Here is a 20,988-nt window from a genome sequence, read left to right as displayed (position 1 = left end):
GTTAAACTGTGAATTCGTAAGTGACCTAACCAATCAAAGGATGCATTAGTGCTCTTGATTCACCACTTCATTTTGTCCTCATGTTACATGACTAACACTCCATACTAGGGGAGACACATTAATTGATCGCCTATTGCTTATGTTAGTTTTTATTTATAGATGAGTTGATAGCTCTTATGAGCACTGGGCAGTGCAGATAACTAGTTCCTCTGCGAACAGCGTCGCGAGCGGCAAAGCAGCCCAACCAGGAATGCTACACTAGCAGATGATACAGTTAGCCTAGTTAGGAAACACTTTTGTATTAAGAAATATACATTTGGACTGGTTAAGAACAAAGCAGTATTGCCATTTTTGTCAAATGTTTCACAAACAGAGCTCCACTTAACTGTACCAATTAAGTGAGGCTGTGATAACTCCACACATGTGCATTCAAGGGGTTTTAGTGGTTTTACATGTTCTGGGATTGTATTTTATAATGATTAATTTTGTTTTTCACTTTCGCCCTTCATAGTTGGCTCGGACCAAGCCATATCCCCGTTATCACCAGGATTGGGCACATTATTTTTATTTTATTATGGGGTTTTACGTGACAAAACCACTTTCTGATTATGAGGCACGCCGTAGTGGGGGACTCCGGAAATTTGGACCACCTGGGGTTCTTTAACGTGCACCGAAATCTAAGTACACGGGTGTTTTCGCATTTCGCCCCCATCGAAATGCGGCCGCCGTGGCCGGGAATCGATCCCGCGACCTCGTGCTTAGCAGCCCAACACTGGATTGGGCACTCAGTGTCAAATCATAATAGAGAAAAATGAAACACACAGATAAATTCAACTTACTTCTGTAGTTGTTCAGCTTATTAGCATTTCATGAACATGACGACAAAGTACTGCAAGCCTCCAATTTTGCGCAGTGCTCACCGCAGGATGCCAGTTAAATAAAAAAAAATTCTATTTGTTGTTTAGAAGTGCCTACTCAGATACAGCGATGAGCATTGTATGAATTCAGAGGTCTACAGCGCTCTGCCAGTCCAATAACGAAAAGCTGTTAAGGTCTTGCATGACTGCTACTCGTGCATGCGTGCATGATGGCGAAGGCGGGTTAACGTAGAGAGCTGCTTTAGAAAAAGTAAGTCATGCCACTGACAAAGACGTGGCAAAAAACAATCATTAGCGGTCCTCTGGCAATTTGTTGTAGGCTTTTGCATCAGCTTCAGTTTATTCAGTCATGACTTATAGCACCCCCACTAACCCCAAGATCATGTGAGCAAGATTGGCCATGACTAAAGTAATTTCGGGTCTATCTTAAACTGCATCGTAGCAAGATTTTAGTGTACCTAAAGAACTAGGTTCTCAATTTTACGCTATTTATGAACTCAGTTGTAGATTATTGCAAAAGAATTACGACTGCAGCATTGCTAACGTTGCAATGTTGTGTAACGCATACAGTAAAACCTCGTTAATTTGGATTTTACAGAAACAATAAAATGTCGAAATTAACCGAATGTTAAATCAATGAGGGCATTAAGAGAACAATAAACAATTGCTTGCTACATCAGCACGCTTTTATTTACAAAGTAATCAGCAAACCCCATTTCTATATCGCACAAAAGCAGTGCAGGAGCTTCAATTTTCATCATCTTGTGACTTATCAGCGCTTGCAGCGGCGATGTCATAACTTCCTTTGCGGTGTGGCCGTGGCACAAGGCCCGCATCTTCATCCGAGACATGCTTTTCTCTACTGCGCGCACATCCAGTGTGTGTGTGTGTGTGTGTGTGTGTGTGTGTTTGTGTGTGTGTTTTTTCCACCACTGAGCTGGGGTACTATTCTGGACATTGTCAAACTTCGCCATTTTGTCGAATTCACCATATTGTCAGCTCTGATTGGCCCAGAGGGCTGCCACGGCCTCTCTGATCAAATGAAAAGACCACCAATACAAAATTCAACAATATGGCGAAATTGGACAAGGTTTAGAATAGGACCTCTGGTCGGCAACAGCATCGCAATGTAGCCGGCAGGTTTGATGTGCAAGTTGCGGGAGAATAGCTTATCATTCTTGACAGCTTCCACCATGTTTGACATTGCGCATGCATTGCACTGAGTCAGAACAAAACTACTACTCGCCACAACTGCTGCGAACGAAACCGTGGTCATCGTCGACGCGTTCATGGATGCTGCACCCACAGTTCCGAAGGTGCGTGGCCAACGTGCACAGAGTCAAAATAAAACAAATGTTTGCCGCAACCACCGTGGACGGAATCATGGATGTTAACAGCGCGATTGCAAATGGCGACTACACAATTCTGAAGGCAAGTAGCCAGCACAGTGACATTTGTGGCAGTAAACACAAGAATAAAAACTATAGAGGCACAAATAGGCACAGCAATTTCTAGTGAATGGCAATTTTTGATGAAAGAGCAAATTTCATCCATAGAAATTCATAAGAGGCTTCAGCTTGGGTATGGCGGTGCGAGAATGGTCTTGGGCAGTGAGTGAAAATGGGTCCGGCATTTTAAAGATGACCAGATGAACATTAGAGATCAGCCTCAGAGTGATCACCCCCAGACTGCTATGATTGAAGCCAACAAGGAGACTTGATGCACTCACAAAAAAAGACAAGTAACAACAGACAGAACAGCAAGAATGCTTGAAACAGGGCATAGTTCAGGAGATGATTGAAAGCTTAGGTTACTGACAAACAATTGCTGCTTGATACGTTGCAACTTCGCAGAAGCTCCGTCACTCATTTCACAATAGGCAACGGGATCTCACAACACAATAATGCGCACCTTCACAGTTCAAAGCCCACGAATACACACGGCCAGTCACACAGCAATTTTGCTCGCATTTGCGGATTTCTTTCATGCTCAGAAAAACACTTTTATGTAGCACGTATTGAGGAACAGAAAGCTGTACCGGGAGTTTTTCATGTCACTCTACAATTTTCTCATTGACACTTTTAATCTAATTATAATATCTGAGAAGTCGAATAATTAATTAGCTCTAATTATGTAGGTAGGCAGAATTAAAAAATAATTTGAGTATGTCCAAGCAACGGCAAACAACATTATTCTGTTCAGCTACGTGGCATTTGCATATTTTTAACATTTGGCTAAAGTTACGTGGGACACCCTGTATCGGCGGCGAGGACTTACGGAGTCGCCATCTCTCAGAAGCGCCTCCCTTGCGTAGTATGAGGGATCATATGGCATGTTCTTCATAGGTTTGGCGTGTGGCACTCAATAAAAACACCCCGTAGCAACCGTTCTGGACATTTCTGTAAGTACTCGCAAAATGAGGGAAGTTTCTTACTGTCAAAATAATAATCTTTGGCAAACTGAAAGCAGAGAATCTTTTACAGACGCTATCTGTTTACCGAATATGTACAGTAAACGCCATTGTGCGCAGTTGGCGCGGTGGAGCCTCCTGAACCAGCTTCTTGCGTGAAAGGTAGGCACATGCTAAGAGCAAGCTATGTGAAATATGTTCTTATAGTGGGTTGTCTGTATAACCAAAGGGAGCATAATAGAATGAGGCCTCAATGCAGCGATTGCACAGGTTCATGGCGACCGACTACACATCTGCATGTATGTCCGTGCACAATGTTTCGCGTTCGCTGCAAGCACGTTGTCACACCTTGTCGTGAGCTTTAGGCTGCAGAATATAGCCGCGTTTACATGAATGCGACAGTGTCACATCGCATCGCATTTCTAGCGCATCACATTCATGTAAACAGCAGTAATGTGCTAGGAAGGCACATCGCATTAATGCGCCAGGCGAGGGTAGATTTACGGGCGCAAGTCGACTCTCGCGGAGCATGTAAACTCAAGATCGTCGCATTAGGAATGATGGGAAGGAATTGGCCATCAACACGGCGGCGGTCCCGGCTGCCCCCTTCGAATTGAATTTGGCGTTGCTTTTGTAAAATGCGCTTCGTTCACACCAAACGCTTGTGTAAACGGCTTTCGCTTAGTCTCAGGCCGCTTCGACGACAGAGTATTATGGATACCCTTGTGGTGTTTTCGAGATCACTTCTTGTTTCGAACGAGTCGAAGCCTAACGAAAGAAGCATTCGAGATGTCAGCGCTACCTATCGCTAGAGTCGGAAAATAGCTGCAACGACGGCATATGGCCTCTGAGATCCAAAAATCTCGCTGGCCAAAAAAAAAAAAAAAGCTGCAAAACACGTGCGCGGCTTTGCGTCCGCTACACTATAGCGTATAGCGTACGCTATAAGTTGCGTACGCTAAACTAAAACTGTATATTTCTCGGCACTCAACCACCAACGTGCACTCGGCCTACTACCAGAAATCAGTTACACCGGAAGTCGGTTGCACTTCCCTTATACGACACCATGTGGCGCTACGTTCTCGCGAGAGTTAAGGCGCTACATGTAAATGGTGTCGCATCGCCTTTCCCAAATGTGCTTGGAAATGCGATGCGCCACTGTCGCATTCATGTAAACGGGGCTTATGATCATTTAACATTACACAAGCAACCATTGTTGTGTGGATGCTATCAGAGCGTTAAAAAATAATTTTGTTATAGAGACTTCGACGCCTATGGCGACTGTGAGGTGCATTCACAATGATTCAATCTTTTTTCGCCCCCCTAAATTCTTGGACATTTCAATATTATATCTCAAGTTGCATCGCACTGTATGTTTATCGGTATTCTCAACGTGCGATTTCCCGCTGCTTCTTTCTTTTAATCCAGTGTGTTAATCCCTAACACAAACATGACCATATGCCATGCCTTATTTTAATGTGCTTCCTACTGCTCCCTTTCCATTCCAATGAACTTGCCAGTATCTAGCATCAACGAGTTCATAGACTAAACTGCCATGACATTAGCCGGGTGGCGAGCGCAGGTGAGCATCTCACTGCGCATTTTCTGCTACTCACCGAACATCACAGTCCCAGCGCCATAGCAGAAATCTTCTTCGCATCTGTGCTTGCTGCATACCCGAGTTGTAGTCGACGGCTGTTTGCCGGCTATAAGTTTCGCGAGCCAAGCTTCATGCAGCTTCTTGTCCTGGGGCTACGTGTGAATAAGGCTGACACCGGGCTCCGTTGCATACGTCTGGCACTGCGGCACCGAACAGTAGCCTACCATGCTGCACGTCTCCAAAGGCAGCCACGACCTATTATAGTGCTTTCAAATGTTGTCAAGCAGACGTCCAAGGCGGGAAAGCCTCACCACTTAATCAGAACTGCAGCACAGGTGAGACTTTAAACTTTTCTTTTCAGCTCGCTTCGGTGCTTCCGAAGCAGCCAACACGGTCGCTGGGTCCACGTGATCCCTCGTGCCACGTCACGCCAACAGTGGCACCAGCTTTTCCAGTGGTGGAGCTCGACCCCAAGAGCACACAGCTTAACAGTGAACATACGGTACCAGTATTTCGCAGTTTATTAAAAACTGATGAGGTAATAAGGCTGCCTCCTACCAGGGCACATAAATATTGTCGGATGAGACCCAAATTCATTTCCAAAGAATAGTTTGATGCACAATGTGCTAGGTATCCATGCCTAAAAATAAATATTGCATGCTGTAGCTTTGTGCCACCTGCAATGTGGTCACTGGACACAGCATATACAATTCCACCCCAAATTTTATAAGTTTTCAGTATGAATTATTCAAAAACCAATTAAATGACAAAAGCAGCACGCTGTTTCTCCAATGCACACATAAATTACCTGTTTTTCCCCTTTCAGTTAAGGATAATAAATAAATAAATAAATAAACAAACAAACAAATAAATAAATAAAAATTACCCCATACCTCTGCAGTGGCTGTGTTGGGCCCACTAGCTGTAGTTGCAGTTGTAGGCCCATTGCCTCTGTAGACTAGGGGAGTCTGGCGCATGGACATGTGGCGGCTCCGGCCTGGCATCATTCCTGCCAGAGTGGCTCTTGGACGACTCCCACTACTCTCGCTGCCGCTGCCTTGGCCCATGTGCATGTGCTGACCTGTCAGAGACAACCAGCTATGCATGACTCGCAACCGGTGACCTTTTACCCCAAGTCATTGCTTTTATACTACCATGGTGCAAGAAAATAGCCAGGAATTGCAACACTTATATGACATCTTGTCCGGATGTAATGTAATCAATTATATAGTGTAAGAATCATCTTACTAGGCAATTCTAAGACAAATTATCAAAACATTAAATTCTCCTCTCCCACTAGCCAGGGAGAGATTAAGATGTTATAAAGGAAATCTTATGGCAGGGCTCCCTGCTACACTGACGATAAGAGAGGCTCAGAGCATTTTGGAAAATATGCTAGTTTACTTTATTTGTCAGCTCATTTTCCAGTCACTATAGGCAAGTGATAAGGCGTTTGATATTCCCTGGTACAAGTAGTTTCTTGAGCTGCTGATTGAATGTGTGAGCAAAATGGTCATGTTGCTGCTGAACAATTTACACCAATTGATACATGCAACACAAATGCATGTTTCAATAAAAATTATTCACACTTTGGCTGAAAGCAGCGTCAGCAAGTGTCACTAACAATGCTGCCACTCCCTCTGATGTCTTGATGTCATAGCTTAATGGTAATGTGATAGCTGTGACACCTGCACATCAAGGAATAACTGTAGTTCATTTCATACTTAGAAATGTGATAATGTGATAGCTGTGACACCTGCACATCAAGCAATAACTGTAGTTCATTTCATACTTAGAAGGCAATGCTACAGAAGCTATGCAAGTGGTGCAGTCATAGGAGTCTTACTCCGCAAGCTTAGCAGAGCAATTGTTTTTCATCTGCAACACTTTGAACAGAATAAGTACTTCATATATTACAACTATATTGACACAATGATGTGGGCTCCCGCACCGTGGGATGACGCATGCAAAGGCCGGCGCCATGAAAGACGACGAAGCCCGTAAGCTGCACGCTCTTCTTTTGGCCCGCCATTAAAGAGAAGCGTCTATTTTGTAAGACTCCGTCTTCAATCTAAGTTACATTTTTCTGGTGGAGGTGCTGGGTACACGCTACCACTCCCAGATCGAACACCGTCTACAAGCCCAGTACAAAGTCCGGTCGAGCTGACTCCTGTTCACGTACGGACAAGCCGTCGTTTTCAAGGACTGCCACCTGAGCACGAGCCTCTACCCAATCGAGTCAGAAGGATGAGTACATCAGTTCCGTCTTCTTCCTCAATCGTGCCAACTGAGGTCGTCCTCAACCAGCCGCGAATACCCACGTCCTTCCATGGGGACACCTTCGAGGATGTAGAAGACTGGCTCGATCACTCTGAGCGTGTCGCAGAATTCAACGGCTGGACTCCAGAGTGCAAGCTACGCAACGCCTACTTTGCCCTCGAGGGCTATGAGCGGACATGGTTTAAGAACCGTAAGGCAGCGTTATCGACACGGGATGAATTCCAATGACAGCTAATCAGCACATACGCCAGCCTTGATTGCAAGGAGCGAGCTGAATCTGCAATTCAGGCGAGCGTACAGAGGCTGAACGAAAGCGTCACAATGTTTGTTGAAGATATGTGCCGACTTTTCCGACGTGCAGATCCATCCATGCCGGAAGAAAAGAAGGTCAGGAACTTGATGCGTGGTGTCAAGCAAGAGTTATTTGGTGGCCTAATACGCAACCCACCAAAGACCATTGCAGAATTTCACGCGGAAGCCATATCAATGGAAAAGGCACTGCAACAGCGAACAAGGCAGTACAACCGCGAAGTGTCGACCCTATCGCGTGACCCTCTTGCTATACCCCTGGACAATACAGACGCCTTGCGGGAGCTCATTAGGCTTGTTGTTCGAGAAGAGCTTCAAAAGCTTCAGGTGGCTACAATATCGGTACCGATTCGCTCTGGCTGAGGTTGTTCGGGAAGAAATCAGGCAGGCAGGCAGTACAAGTCCCGGAGCGAAGCAAGACACCACAGCACGAGGTACGGCAGCCAAAGCCTCGCATGTCATATGCGGAAGCTGCACAAAGTTCGTTGTCTCCGACTTTTCATGATGCGTGCGACATCCCGGACTTTCATGCTGTGCGTGCCATTGAACAAGCAACTGCCGACTTCAGGACTCGCCACATGCCATTCATGGCTGAAACACGACCTCCCCGCAAGAGCGACGTATGGCACACTGCAGACTGGAAGCCCTTGTGTTTTCATTGCGGTGAAGCCGATCACCTCTACAGGGCGTGTCCTTACCGCTGAGTTGGGCTCCGTGGATTTTCACTGAATGCACTGTGCCCGCGCAATGGCGAACGCCCCCCTGGAGATTGAAGCCTATCTTGTAGATGCCAGGAGCTCGTTTTGCCCACGATTCTGTGACCCTCGGTCACTATCAACTGCCCGATACAGGTCTTCCAGCCCCGTTTTCGCGCCGAGCCCAACAAGGCGTCGCTCACCCAGCCCTGCCTCCTGGGAAAACAGAGTCCAGCGACCTGCGGAGGCGAGGTCGCTGATGCTGTGAACGCTGAAGATGCTCCACTACGCCGACCGCGATATGACGTAATCAAGACGCAGAGAAAGCAGTGTAGTTCGGTGTCAGTATCTTGCGACGTACCAGTTACCATAGATGACCACGAAGTCACAGCGTTAAACGACACGGGTGCGGACACGTCTGTTATGAGCCAGAATCTCGCGCGTATACTGAACAAAGTTTCGACGCAATGGACCGGGACTCATATTCGTACTGCAGGAGGGCACCTCATAACTCCAATGGACCAGTGCATGGCACGAGTCAACATTCGGGGCTTCACGTACATCGGTGACTTCGTCATTCTTCCTGAATGTTCAAAGGACCTTATACTCGGCATGGATTTCCTTCAGACGAACGGTGCCATCATCGACCTGCAAGAGTCCAGAGTCAGCTTCGCTACTACGCAAGCCATAGCGAACAGTAATGACATCGACCTTGACATCGCGCTTCGCGTAGCTGACGATCACGTCATGTTGCCATCCAAGAGCAGCGTGCTTACCCTTGTCCGATGCGACATGGAAGACGATGCCGAAGTAATTGCTGAGAAAAACATCTCCCTGCTTCTTGAGTGCCACATTTGCATAGCCAGAGGGCTTCTTCGGGTGCGCAACAAATGTTTAGTCGTTTTGCTAACAAACTTTAGCAACGAACATCGGAATATACCGCGAGGAACAACAATTACATTTCTTCGCGAAATAATTGATGTTACTGACATTGCCACAATGGAAATCGCATCATCTCCGCAACCTGAGTTGCCCAGCCTAAAAGAACAGATTCATGTTAACGCTGCTCTGCCAGACCATCAGAAAGACCATCTACTGAGTCTCATGAATGAATTTGCGGAATGTTTTTCAACATCGTCCAAAGTACGGCGCACGTCCATCACAAAGCACCGCATTATTACAAATAAGTCTGCGCGTCCTGTTCGTCAGCATCCTTACAGCGTGTCTCCAGTGGAAAGGGAAACGATCAAGCATCAGGTGAACAAGATGCTCGAAGACGAGGTGATCCAGCCGTCCACAAGGCTGTGGGCCTCTCCTGTAGTGTTAGAAAGAAAGACAACACACTACGCTTCTGTGTAGATTACAGAAAGTTGAACCGTGTCACCAAGCGCGATGTTTATCCATTGCCACGCATCGACGATGTATTGGGTCGTCTACAACATGCCAAGTTTTTTTCTTTGTTGGATCTTAAATCAGGATATTGGCAAATCGAAGTTGATGAACAGGATCGTGAAAAAACAGCGTTTGTGACACCTGACGGGCTTTGCGAGTTCAAAGTTCTCCCCTTCGGTCTATGTTCCACACCTGCCACCTTTCAGCGGATGATGGATACCGTGCTCGCTGAACTCAAATGGCAAACCTGCCTCATTACTTGGATGATGACGTCGTGTTCTCGAGCATGTTTGACGAATATCTCGCATGACTCGAGAGTGTCCTCGCTGCGATCCGTACCGCTGGCCTCACCATCAAGCCTGAAAAATGCTACTTCGGGTTCCAAGAGCTGAAATTTCTTGGCCATGTCGTTGGTCCTAACGGCGTCCGACAGGACCCCGACAAGTTAGCTGCCGTCGCCGAGTTTTCGCCACCCACAGACAAGAAGGCTGTCCAACGCTTCCTTGGTTTGTGCACATATCATAGGTGCTTCGTCGAGGGATTCTCGAGAATTGCTGAGCCTCTGACACGGCTTACACGCGACGAGGAGCAGCAGTCGTTCAATAAATTGCGTAAGCGTTTGCAAGTGGCCCCAATACTTGCTCATTTTGAGGAAGACGCCGACACTGAAATCCATACTGACACCAGCAATACGGGTCTCGGTGCAGTTCTTGTGCAGTGGCAAGCTGGTGCGGAATGTCCCATTGCTTATGCAAGCCGCAGTCTCACCAAGGCGGAGAAAAACTACTCAACCACTGAAAAAGAATGCTTAGCGGTTGTATGGGCAATCGGTAAATTCCGACCCTACTTGTACGGTAGACTCTTTAAGGCTGTCAGCGATCACCATGCCCTGTGCTGGCTTGCCAACCTCAAGGATCCCTCAGGCAGACTAGCCTGTTGGAGGCTGCGCTTACAAGAGTATGACATAACAGTTGTCTACCGATCTGGGAGAAAGCACAGCGACGCTGAGTGTTTGTCACATGCACCACTCCCTACGACGTCATCGGATCCTGACCCTGACTTGCCATTTGTCGGCGTTATCGACGCCATAAAGATGGCTGAGCACCAGTGCGCTGATCCTGAGCTTCTGCCGCTGATCGGGCACCTTCAAGGAGTTGAAGGTGTTTTACCCGCTCGCTCATGTGCGGCTTATCATTGTACTACTTGCACAACAACGTCCTTTACAGGCAAAACTGCGGAAGCGGTCCCAATACGTACCTCCTTGTCGTGCCATCGGCGCTGCGCCAAGACATTTTGCAAGCCTGCCATGATGAGCCATGCACGGGACACCTTGGATTCGCTAAGACATTAGCAAGGATACGACTGAAGTATTACTGGCCCCGGCTTTATTCTTCTGTGCAACGGTACGTGAAGACCTGCCGCGATTGTCAGTGCCACAAGAAACCACCAGTTAAACCGGCTAACTTTCTCCACCCTGTGGACCCTCCTCAAGCACCGTTTCAACAAATAGGAATGTACTTGGGCCGTTCCCAGTGACCTCTTCGCGCAAAAATGGATAGTCGTCGCTACCGACTACTTAACCACGCACGCCGAAACCAAAGCTATTCCGCAAGCAAACTCGTATGAATTGGCCAAGTTCTTTGTACGCCACATCGTCCTACGACATGGTGCAACGTCTGTTGTCATCACCGACCGCGGTACAGCATATACAGCCGAACTTATGCAGGACGTTCTCCAGCTGACACATTGCTCTCAATGCAAGAGCACTGCATATCACCCTCAAACCAATGGATTAATGGAACGTGTGAACAGAACGCTGGCTGATATGCTCTCCATGTATATCAACGTAGAGCACGAGATGTGGGACGAGGTTTTACCCTATGTGACCTTCATGTATAACACTGCTGTACAGGAGACTACACAGTTTACGCAGTTTGAACTTGTATACGGGCGCCATGTCACGTCCGCACTTGACACCATGCTACCTCTGGCTAATAGCTCGATCTGCAAACACGTAGAAGAGTTTGTACAAAGAGGCGAAGAAGCACACCAGCTTGCTCAGCACCATATCCGGAGCCAACAGCATACCAACACCCTTCGATACAATCAGGGTCAATGCGACGTCCATTACAATACAGGCGCCTCCGTGTGGGTCTGCACGCCCATTCGTCGCCGTGGACTCTCGGAAAAATTGCTCCGTCAATGTTTTGGCCCCTAGAGAGTTACACGCCGCCTCAGTGACTTGACCTGCGAAGTCGTCCCCTGCAATTCTGACCCCGGTTCACCCCGTCGTCGTCCTCGCGCTGAAGTTGTTCATGTAGTGTGCATGAAACCATACTATGCGCATACGTGAACGCCGAAATGCACCTGAGGGGCTCCATTTCTTGTCATTGCTGAAATAACTTTTTCATGCGACCGAGGCGGTTGCTTTTCGCATGGGGGGCAGTTGACACAATGATGTGGGGCTCCCGCACCGTGGGACGGCACGCGCAAAGGCCGGCGCCATGAAAGACAACGAAGCGCGTAAGCTGCACGCTCTTCTTCTGGCACGCCATTAAAGAGAAGCGCCTACTTTGTAAGACTCAGTCTTCAATCTATGTTACAATATCTTCTTTATTATTTATTTACTGAATGTGACCACAAACACCTTGGTGCCTTTAGTGTGATATTCTCCAGTACAAATTGAATTGTGTGTAGCAGCGAAAAAGCATAATAAACCCCTAAAAGCACAAAAACAAAATGAAAGATAATGACAGCATTTGAGTGGCACAGGCCCAATACACATAAACTATACATATACACATCTATGCATACAAAGACATACATACATATCAGACATACATACAGAGCTCGACAGTGTATATCAACACAGGGATGAGCTACATTGTTGATAACATCCTCGTAGAAGTGTTACATATCTACATTGCCTATGTCAAGGCAATTGTACGTGATTTTCCAGTGGTTCAATGGACTCTTGAGGAGGGTGTGGGATGGATAAAACAGGGAAGACCTATGACAGCGAGCAGAAAGATGAAAACTGCGATGAAGATTGTGCTTAATAGTAAAGTGGAGTCTATGGCTCCATGCACTAGCTTGTGTAAGGAGCACACTTCATATACAAGTCGCCCCTGAGATAGGGAACAAATACCAATGAGCTCTAAAATCCTCATACCAGAAATAGATGCATCGGTGTAGGTACCGATTGTAATATAACCCAATAAATTTCCTCTGAATGCGTTCCATCGAAGCAGAGAGGCAGGCAGTTTCAGACAACAGAGCAGTAGGTATAGTGCAAGATAATAGACTGGTTTGGTGAAGTCGTTGGTGATGCGAGTGATTAACTCCAGCATCTTCCGAGCACTGTTGGTAATGAGTTTTATGTGGCATTTAAGCTTAGCGAGTCATCCATATACAGCCCCAGTTCCCAGGTCACTGAAGTTCTTGCAATACTAAGGCCATTTACCATAAAGAAGTGATCAAGTGGTTTGTAACAGCGATTGAATGATATAACGCAGGTCTTTGACTTGTTGATTAGTTGCTTGTTATGGAAGTATCATGATAAGATGGAGTGTCAAGACAGCAATTTTCAGTGGAGCCAATGCTCTGAAACTGCTTACTGTCATCAGCATAGAGCAACACGTCCCTGTATTTTACGTACAAGAATAAATCACTGATAAAAATTAAGAAGAGTAAGGGGCAGAGATTGCAGCCCCGATGAACACCTGAGGGAGAGTGGAAGAGAAGAGGCAACTCGACATGCATATAGCATTTGTGCGATGTCGCAGGTAACGAAAACAATGTCAGGTATTGCCTGCATATGCCATGCAAATCCATCCTGCATAGCAGCAGAGGGTGGGAAATCAAATAGAAGTCTTTGGACAGGTTGAAAAATATGGTGACCATATGGCCTCTGGAATGGCAATCAAGTATAAGTCTATGGACTTGCACGTATGGATGTAAGGTTTTGTGAATTCACATATTTGTGCACACTTGTGCTTCCAGTAGGCAATACACGATGTCTTGATGACAGGCACAAGTGATGTACTGTGGCCTCTAGTTGCAGAAATCTGTCACTTCGCTTGCTTAGTGGTAAATACCGTATTTCCACGTGTAAGGCACGCCTCCACGTAAGGTCTGCACCCCTACATTACAGTGTGAAAACTCGCAACAAAGAAAGTTTCACTGAATGTTATGTGCATGCTCTCATGCTGGTTAATTCCTGGAAGTCGCTACAAGGTGGCACTAGTGCACGCCTGAAGAGTCATCCGGTGACTACAAATGTGTTCATAGTCGGCTGCCAGCGGTTGTGCATCAGTAGGCCATGTTAATGCCGTCTAGAATGCCGCTGGACGCGACAGCTGACAATCCGATGACATCAACCTGCAGCTAGGCCCAGTAGAAGCAACGGCGTCAGCAGAATGCCGCTTCACACGCAACAGGCGATTCCGGCCGTTCCATTTGTGCCAGCCATTCGACAGCACGCCATCGTCTGTGGTCTTCAGCCTCTCATTCCACTGACACTCCTCCCGCCGGAAGCTTGACATGTCTTCTTTACTTGAGCGTCTCCTGACACGGCACCAGATGAAAAGACGGTGCATGAACCACGTGAATGCAAGCAGAAGCAGACGAAGACGACCCACGCAAACTGGCAGCAACGACAGAGGCAAACAAAACAAAATGGCCGCTTCGGTCACGCCAGCCAATGGGAGGCTCAGGACGAGGGGCTCGGCTTGCGTACATGTGCTCCACCCCATTAGAGGCCTGAAATCACCCTTAGGAAAAGTGGCGAGAGCAGTTGTTCTGTTTGAGTGGCGCCATTTTAAGCTGGTGCAAGTTGCGCACAAAGAAATCGGCTTCAAAACAAGCCCATGATGTCGGCAGTCGGCTGGTGGCTGCGGCCACAGCGCGGGCGGTAAGTTTGAACAAATTTTGCCTGGTGCAGGGCATTTCGCGGCTCCTGTGGCTTTTTGAAAGCCGATTTTTTCCAATTTACCAATAAAAATCAGCGTTAATAAATTGAGGGCAGGTGCTTGAAGGCACAAACATTCCTAAAATGCGTTTTTCTCAAATCAAACTTTTCGGACATTTTTTACCATTCTAGAACCCGCGTCCCCCTTAACTCTTTTGTTACCACGCCCATTAAAATCGATCACCGGCGAAGGATGCTTTAGATCGCCGATTTTGACATGTTGGAGCTGTTTCTTATCCACTTAAGGCAATCCAGTAGTTAGCACAGGCACTCCACTTTCAGAATCAGTTTCAAGATTGTGATTTTTGACAGACCTTTTTGTGAACTAATGTGCGTATGTTGTAGAAAAAAAAAAGGCGGAACTGTCACCTTCTTCCGCGCTTGAGAAAAAAGCATGCCGCTAACGATTACGCCATACCAGCATCAAAATTCTGTAATCATATGACTCCCAGCAAGTCAAGAATTAAATGATATCGCTGGCTTCACTGACCGACAGTGCTGAATGGTGGTGATTAACCAAAAATGATGCCATGATGCCAGCTGTTCACTAGCGAGCTTTGGTTTGGAGTCCAAGTCATCTTATTCCGCCAAAGTGCATTTCGGAAGCTCCGCTGCCTGTCCAACATGTGCATCTAGCATTTTCAACCAGTTTCCAAGAGTTTAGGTTTCACTTATCTCATAAAATCCCAGCAAGGGGCGCTGCCGCTGCCACTGCGCAGTTATCAAAAGTCGCTCCCATGGCGTCGTACCACTTGGTTACGTCGCGAGAAAAGCGCCGTGCTCAAAACTATGCTGCAACCACACTTCAATTTAGTGATGAGGATTCGAGTTATGATTCCGAAGATGACAGCAAAGCAGATTCAAGCTCTCGCGGTGACAATGTTTCGAGTCAGCATGGGACATCCGCAGCTGTTGACCGAGTTTCCTTTACGACCTTGAGTGGTCTCCTTCCTTGCGCACGCTAATCTGCCTATCTTTTTGCATGACCTGAGATCTCTACTGATTGTCTTCAGGGTGTATACTTCGTTTGGTTATGATGTGCTGCCATTGGCAGCAAAGAAACTTCCGTTCATGCCGAGAAGGCCGCCCGTAGCACATCTTGGCCCAGCACTACAGATCAGTGCAAGACAGTTTACAACAGCATGGGATTTCTTTCTACTCTTGCTAAAATGCAAACAGATATGCTTGGATGCATAATCTTGTAGTTGTCCAGCTACACTGAGAGCGATCGGTCCTGGAAGAGGTTCATGACTCTAGATGAACTGCTGAAGTACGTTCCTTGCACTTCTCATCGGACCATCCTCAGAAAATGTCGAAAAGCCGGAACTGCAAAATGTGTTACGAGGACCGCAAAGTTGAACAAAGCCAGATGTTTTATGGGAAAAGTGCAGAGTGCACCTCTGCTTCACAAAATCCAGGAACTGCTTCACTGCATGGCATGGGCGATGAACTGGTCTTAGTTTCCTTTCTGTATTCGAAAAATGGCGGTGTACTGAGCATTTATTTTTTCAGACGCTATTCCTGGGTTATTTATCTTTTAAATGTATATTCTGAATTTCCTTTGAAATTAATGCTTCATTAGGCACAATATGCTATGCTGCAATGTGTGCTGGGATCTTATTTGTAGTGGTAAATAATTATTTTTTGAGACCTACAAAAAATGACCATTTTCTTGCGGTAACGAAAGAGTGAAGAAATATTGTAGTGTTTAAAGTCAGTACAATGTGTTTGGATGGAATTCTGTTGTCACTCTTCCTGAACTTTATTCTTTTTGCAGCTAGAACAACTTGATCGCTTAAAGCTTCTTCGATTTCCTCATCTGAGAGCTTTAGGAGTTCTGTGTCCGAGATTACACCCCTAGCGTAGTTCAGTGTACGATGTGGCATGACCAACACAGTGTCGCTGCCAACATTCCAAAGTTTCTTAATCTGTATGCTATGTTCAGTTGTCATAATTTCAAACAAGAGGTCTCCAGAATTCACTTTCTTTCATTTATAGGTCTGGCCAATACACTCATTGAATGCCTTGGCAGTGAGGAAGGGGGACATGTCTTGAATCTTTTGTTCAATTTCAGATGTAATTACAACAGACATTGTGAACCTATCACTCGGTTTATTGAAATTTACTACCTTGGTCCGGTGCCTTTTCGGCCTCGCATCATGTTTTGCTGAAGAGGGGTTTAGTCCACGAAAAAATATATACGTTAGGCAGCTTAAGCTGACCGCCCACCATGGAGCCCAATGTGGGAGTGTTTTAAAGATCACTAGCCATATATAACTGCTATAATCATATGACTATGACCAAGGAAGGCCATGCCTAGATGGGTGACCCTGGCAGCCCGGAAACTTGGAAATGAAATGAAGTGAATAGGAGACAAGAAAGATAGAATACTCTAAGGAAATGATAAAGGTTGAAGCGGGGGACCGGAAAACGCATCTTCAGATTTTTTTCGGGTGGGCCAGGCTGCTGGGGTATATGGACAGGCGAAAACTCTCTATTATTCATCAAAATGAATATTTCATGCTCAGCACAAAGTTACTTTATTCTGCAAGGCCTGCATATATACCATTATCATTATCACGTTACCATATCCACTGAGCAACACACGCAGCTAAAATGTTCTCTGTCATCGCTGTACGGTAATACACAACGGTGATACTGCACCACATACTTCATTTATTATTCGGTAACAAGGCAGTGCTAAAACTCTCTAGTAACTAATGGTGACCTCTTACATGCTGGGTGTCAGACTCTCAACTACAGTAGGCGGTACCTGTTAAGTAAGGATGTGTGATTTGCATGCTTGTTATGGTGCATCACATTGGCTGCCAGACAACACCTGTAGGCATTTCACATGCAGAAAATGCTGCAATTGCTCTGGTACTCATCATCACCATCTTCACTCAATATCGCCCTCTGCTCAGTATAGAGTCACTGGCCATCAAAGGTATCACCAGTGCATTGCCACACCATAAAACTCTGAGGCCACTTGTCCATGCCTGGCAAGTCATCATCAGTCCCTCTTCTCCGAGCACACGTCAGCCTACTGCTAGGATTACACAAATTGGTAGTACAGCTGAGATAATGATGTAATTCAAGTGCTTGCAGCTTTCCTAGGGGGGGGGGGCGGAGAGGAGGGGGCCTCCCCTCAGTGCTCTCAGTGCTTGCTCTCAGTGCAGGGTGGGTGCAAATTACATGAATTTTGCTCAAACCAACCATGTCCTGCTATATTTCACCTTTTGGCAAAATTGGTGGAGCAATCACCACTGCTGCTCTGAAAATCGAGCATTCTACTATAAGATCGTAAAGCCTGGCACGTATGAAGTAGGCTTCGATCATCTGTGAGGTGCTTAAGAAGACCACTGCTCAGGTGAGTAAATGAGCTGCTACTTGGGTTTCTTTCTAATATACTTGCACATTTATTTACATGAAAGACAAAAAAGATGTGTAGTGCAAAAATGGCCATGTCACAAGCAACTCAACTGTTATTTGTGAAGGAGCTCCACAATATTTGTATTGACAGAAACCAACAAATTAATCATTAGAATTTTACTAATTAAGTATGGCTAACTTTAAACACAAGATTACTGCAACTAACCAAACAGTGTTGGTTTTGTTTGGCATGAAAGATTTGCATTTTTTTTTCTTGGTGCCCATTAGTTTGGAAGCAGTGCAGAATAAGAACAGTCTCACTACTATGGGTTTACCAAAATTTAAAACTTCCCCCAAACACATAACAACAAAGGTGGTTCTATTAGAAGTTTCCCATTAATTCATGTTGCAGCATAAGGTGAAGTTGGTGAAAGAGAGCAAAAGCTTTCATCCAACACACAACAACTAAAGGGTTTTTATTAGAAGTTTCACACTAACTCACGTTGCAGCACAAGGTGAGGCTGGTGTAGGAGGGCAGTCATCAGGCCATTCAACATCTGGTGCAGCTGATCATCATGTTGATTCGCAGATTGTGGTGCCTGTAAGTCAACATAAACCAACAGAAATGCAATTGAAGAATAACAAAAGTGTCAGATGCTTACGACACCAAAGAAACCCTACAATAGACTAAACTTGCTGACCTTTTGTAACCCTCTGCATTTGTTTTGTGGAAACCCTTCGGACCCCTGTACTATACGGTCACGGCCGTGCTGGAACACTAGCACTGTTGCAGCTTGTTCAATGAGAGCATTTCTTAGCATAGAACAGTCTACTCTGCAGTTCCTGAGGTTGCCGCCATTGGCGTGCAGCTCAGACCCCATCCTGCCGATGGCTACAACATCGACAAATTGGGCCGTGGGACAATTGCGGTTGCACCTGCTTTTCCAAATTTTACAAGTGAGAAATGCGCCTTGTGCCAGACTTTTACTCAATGCTGTTGAGTAGTGTGCACGGTCACTTTATGGCCAGCGAAGCATTCTCCCTTGTGCAGTTAGCAGTGGGTAAAATTTGTCAGCTCTTTATCTCGAGTAGATATTTGGGCTTCTTGAAACTGCAATGCAAGAGCACTGTGATTCTCAACTACATCTGCGTTTTTTGTCCTCCGAGTTGCATGCCTAAAAATGTGTTTAGCATACCAACGTTTATAGCATATGCCTCTGAAGATACCATGATTGTGCTTGCTCCTTGTGCTATGCCTTTGTGGTGTGTTCTGTTTTGTGCTGCAGAGAATAGTAGATGCGAGACTCTTGACACTCAACTCTGGATTATTTTAACTGATTGCACAGGAATGCGCTGTGAAGTCCCTACTGAAAATAGACATGCTCTGTTTCCGCAGGGCTGAAGGCTGACATTCTGCCTTTCATTGGGCCTCTTCGATTTTCTGAGTTCTGGCCGCACGCTGGCAGCCAGATGGCAGCCGGCTAGTTCCGGTTCTGACAGGAAGTCATGTGGGCTGGGATCCCAAGACAACCTGAACCTGCCCGAAGTTTGCAAAATCGAACGCCGGTACAGCTGGCCAAATGCAAACATGCTACCAGCATGGCAGCGCCGGGCGAGGCCGGCGCGCGCTCGGCGTAGTCGGCCCATTTATGCGTTGCCAGCTTGAAAATATATAGTTGCATTCAGGGATACGATCACTTTCGCGCGACTCGGCGCAGGATGCGTACTCAGCCAACCTCGCTTTGCGCAGCGCAACAGATGGCCTCCGACGCGGCGGATGACAAGACGCGAAATCGCAGGTTATCGGGTGCGTCTCTTACGCATAAAATTTCGCGCCGACCTGCTTGGGCTTCGATTTCAGGAAGTTTGTTGCGGCTGATGGTGCTTCTCATTTAAGGAGCTGGGGACGCAGCTGGCGCGTGAAAATGCCCGTCGCCTGTGACCAGCAAAACGTTCCACACGAAAAAAAACATTGGTCACAATCATGAGAGCAATAAGCCAATGTACGTGTGTCTAAATGTATCGAGTGCAATCAGTGTATTGTTAGATCAATGGCCTGCAGTTCAAACACATATCGGTTTCGAGCTGCCACCTAAGCACACGACGGAGAGACGGAGCGAACACGGGCTAGCTCCAAAGCCTTCGCTAACTGCAGAGAAAGGAGAGATATACATACGCGAGATATGTCAAAAGGAACGCCACCAGAGAATAATAATATATGGGGTTTTACGTGCCAAAACCACTTTCTGATTATGAGGCACGCCGTAGTGGGGGACTCCGGAAATTTTGACCACCTGGGGTTCTTTAACGTGCACCTAAATCTAAGTACACGGGTGTTTTCGCATTTCGCCCCCATCGAAATGCGGCCGCCGTGGCCGGGATTCGATCCCGCGACCTCGTGCTCAGCAGCCTAACACCATAGCCACTGAGCAACCACGGCGGGGCCACCAGAGAAATACGAACCCAAAATGTACCGCAATGTGTGAATGAGCGTCTATGACTTGCGTGGAACACGATGCAGATAACATGAATTCATTCATTCATGCACACATGAGAGCGCGGCACGCTGTTCACCGCCGCGAAGAAGCAATCAGGGGACACACACACAAAAGCTTCAAACGGTTCACCACGGCTCGTATCACACCGCTTCGCGATGCAGAACGGAGCATTAGCACCTAAGAAGATAACGCTAGAAGTAAGGAAATCCGAAGATGACCGTAGACAGTTGGCTGAGCGAGGTAAATTTAAGTCCTCAAGTGCCCGCGTTGCAATCTGTGAAGTCCCCGTAAAGATGGCGGCGAGTGCCCATCGCCTCTTTTAGTCGTCTGCTAGCCAGAGAACTTCCAGGGAGCAGCCAGACCAAAATCGTCCTGGCAGGTTCTGGCAGCCCGCGGGTAGCCAGAAGTGGAAAATCGAAGAAGCCCATTGTGTGGTTACCCCTGCTTAAAGCCACAAGGAACACACTGCGAACATGAATCTGGAAAAGTTTGCTCATGTTGTTTTAGTCAATTCACAAAAATAAAGGATTATACTATGTGGAGCCTAACAGAAAATACCTGAGACTATAACATTCATTTTCAGTG

At 46.5% G+C, this 20,988-nt stretch overlaps 1 protein-coding gene across 4 annotated transcripts in view; it reads right to left on the bottom strand.

The window, feature by feature from the left end:
• Positions 1 to 20,988, bottom strand: part of LOC135906157 (large proline-rich protein BAG6) — a 231,625-nt gene that overhangs the window by 80,447 nt on the left and 130,190 nt on the right. For all 4 annotated transcript variants that reach the window (XM_065437392.1, XM_065437393.1, XM_065437391.1 and 1 more), the window contains 2 exons: positions 18,408 to 18,504; positions 5,782 to 5,969 (listed from right to left, as the gene is read on the bottom strand). In XM_065437392.1, coding sequence (XP_065293464.1) covers positions 5,782 to 5,969; positions 18,408 to 18,504 — 285 coding nt within the window. The remainder of the gene's footprint in view (positions 1 to 5,781; positions 5,970 to 18,407; positions 18,505 to 20,988) is intronic.

The sequence above is a fragment of the Dermacentor albipictus genome, chromosome 1 (assembly GCF_038994185.2).
Source record: "Dermacentor albipictus isolate Rhodes 1998 colony chromosome 1, USDA_Dalb.pri_finalv2, whole genome shotgun sequence".
Classification (NCBI taxonomy): domain Eukaryota; kingdom Metazoa; phylum Arthropoda; class Arachnida; order Ixodida; family Ixodidae; genus Dermacentor; species Dermacentor albipictus.
This window is presented reverse-complemented; position numbering and strand designations above follow the sequence as displayed.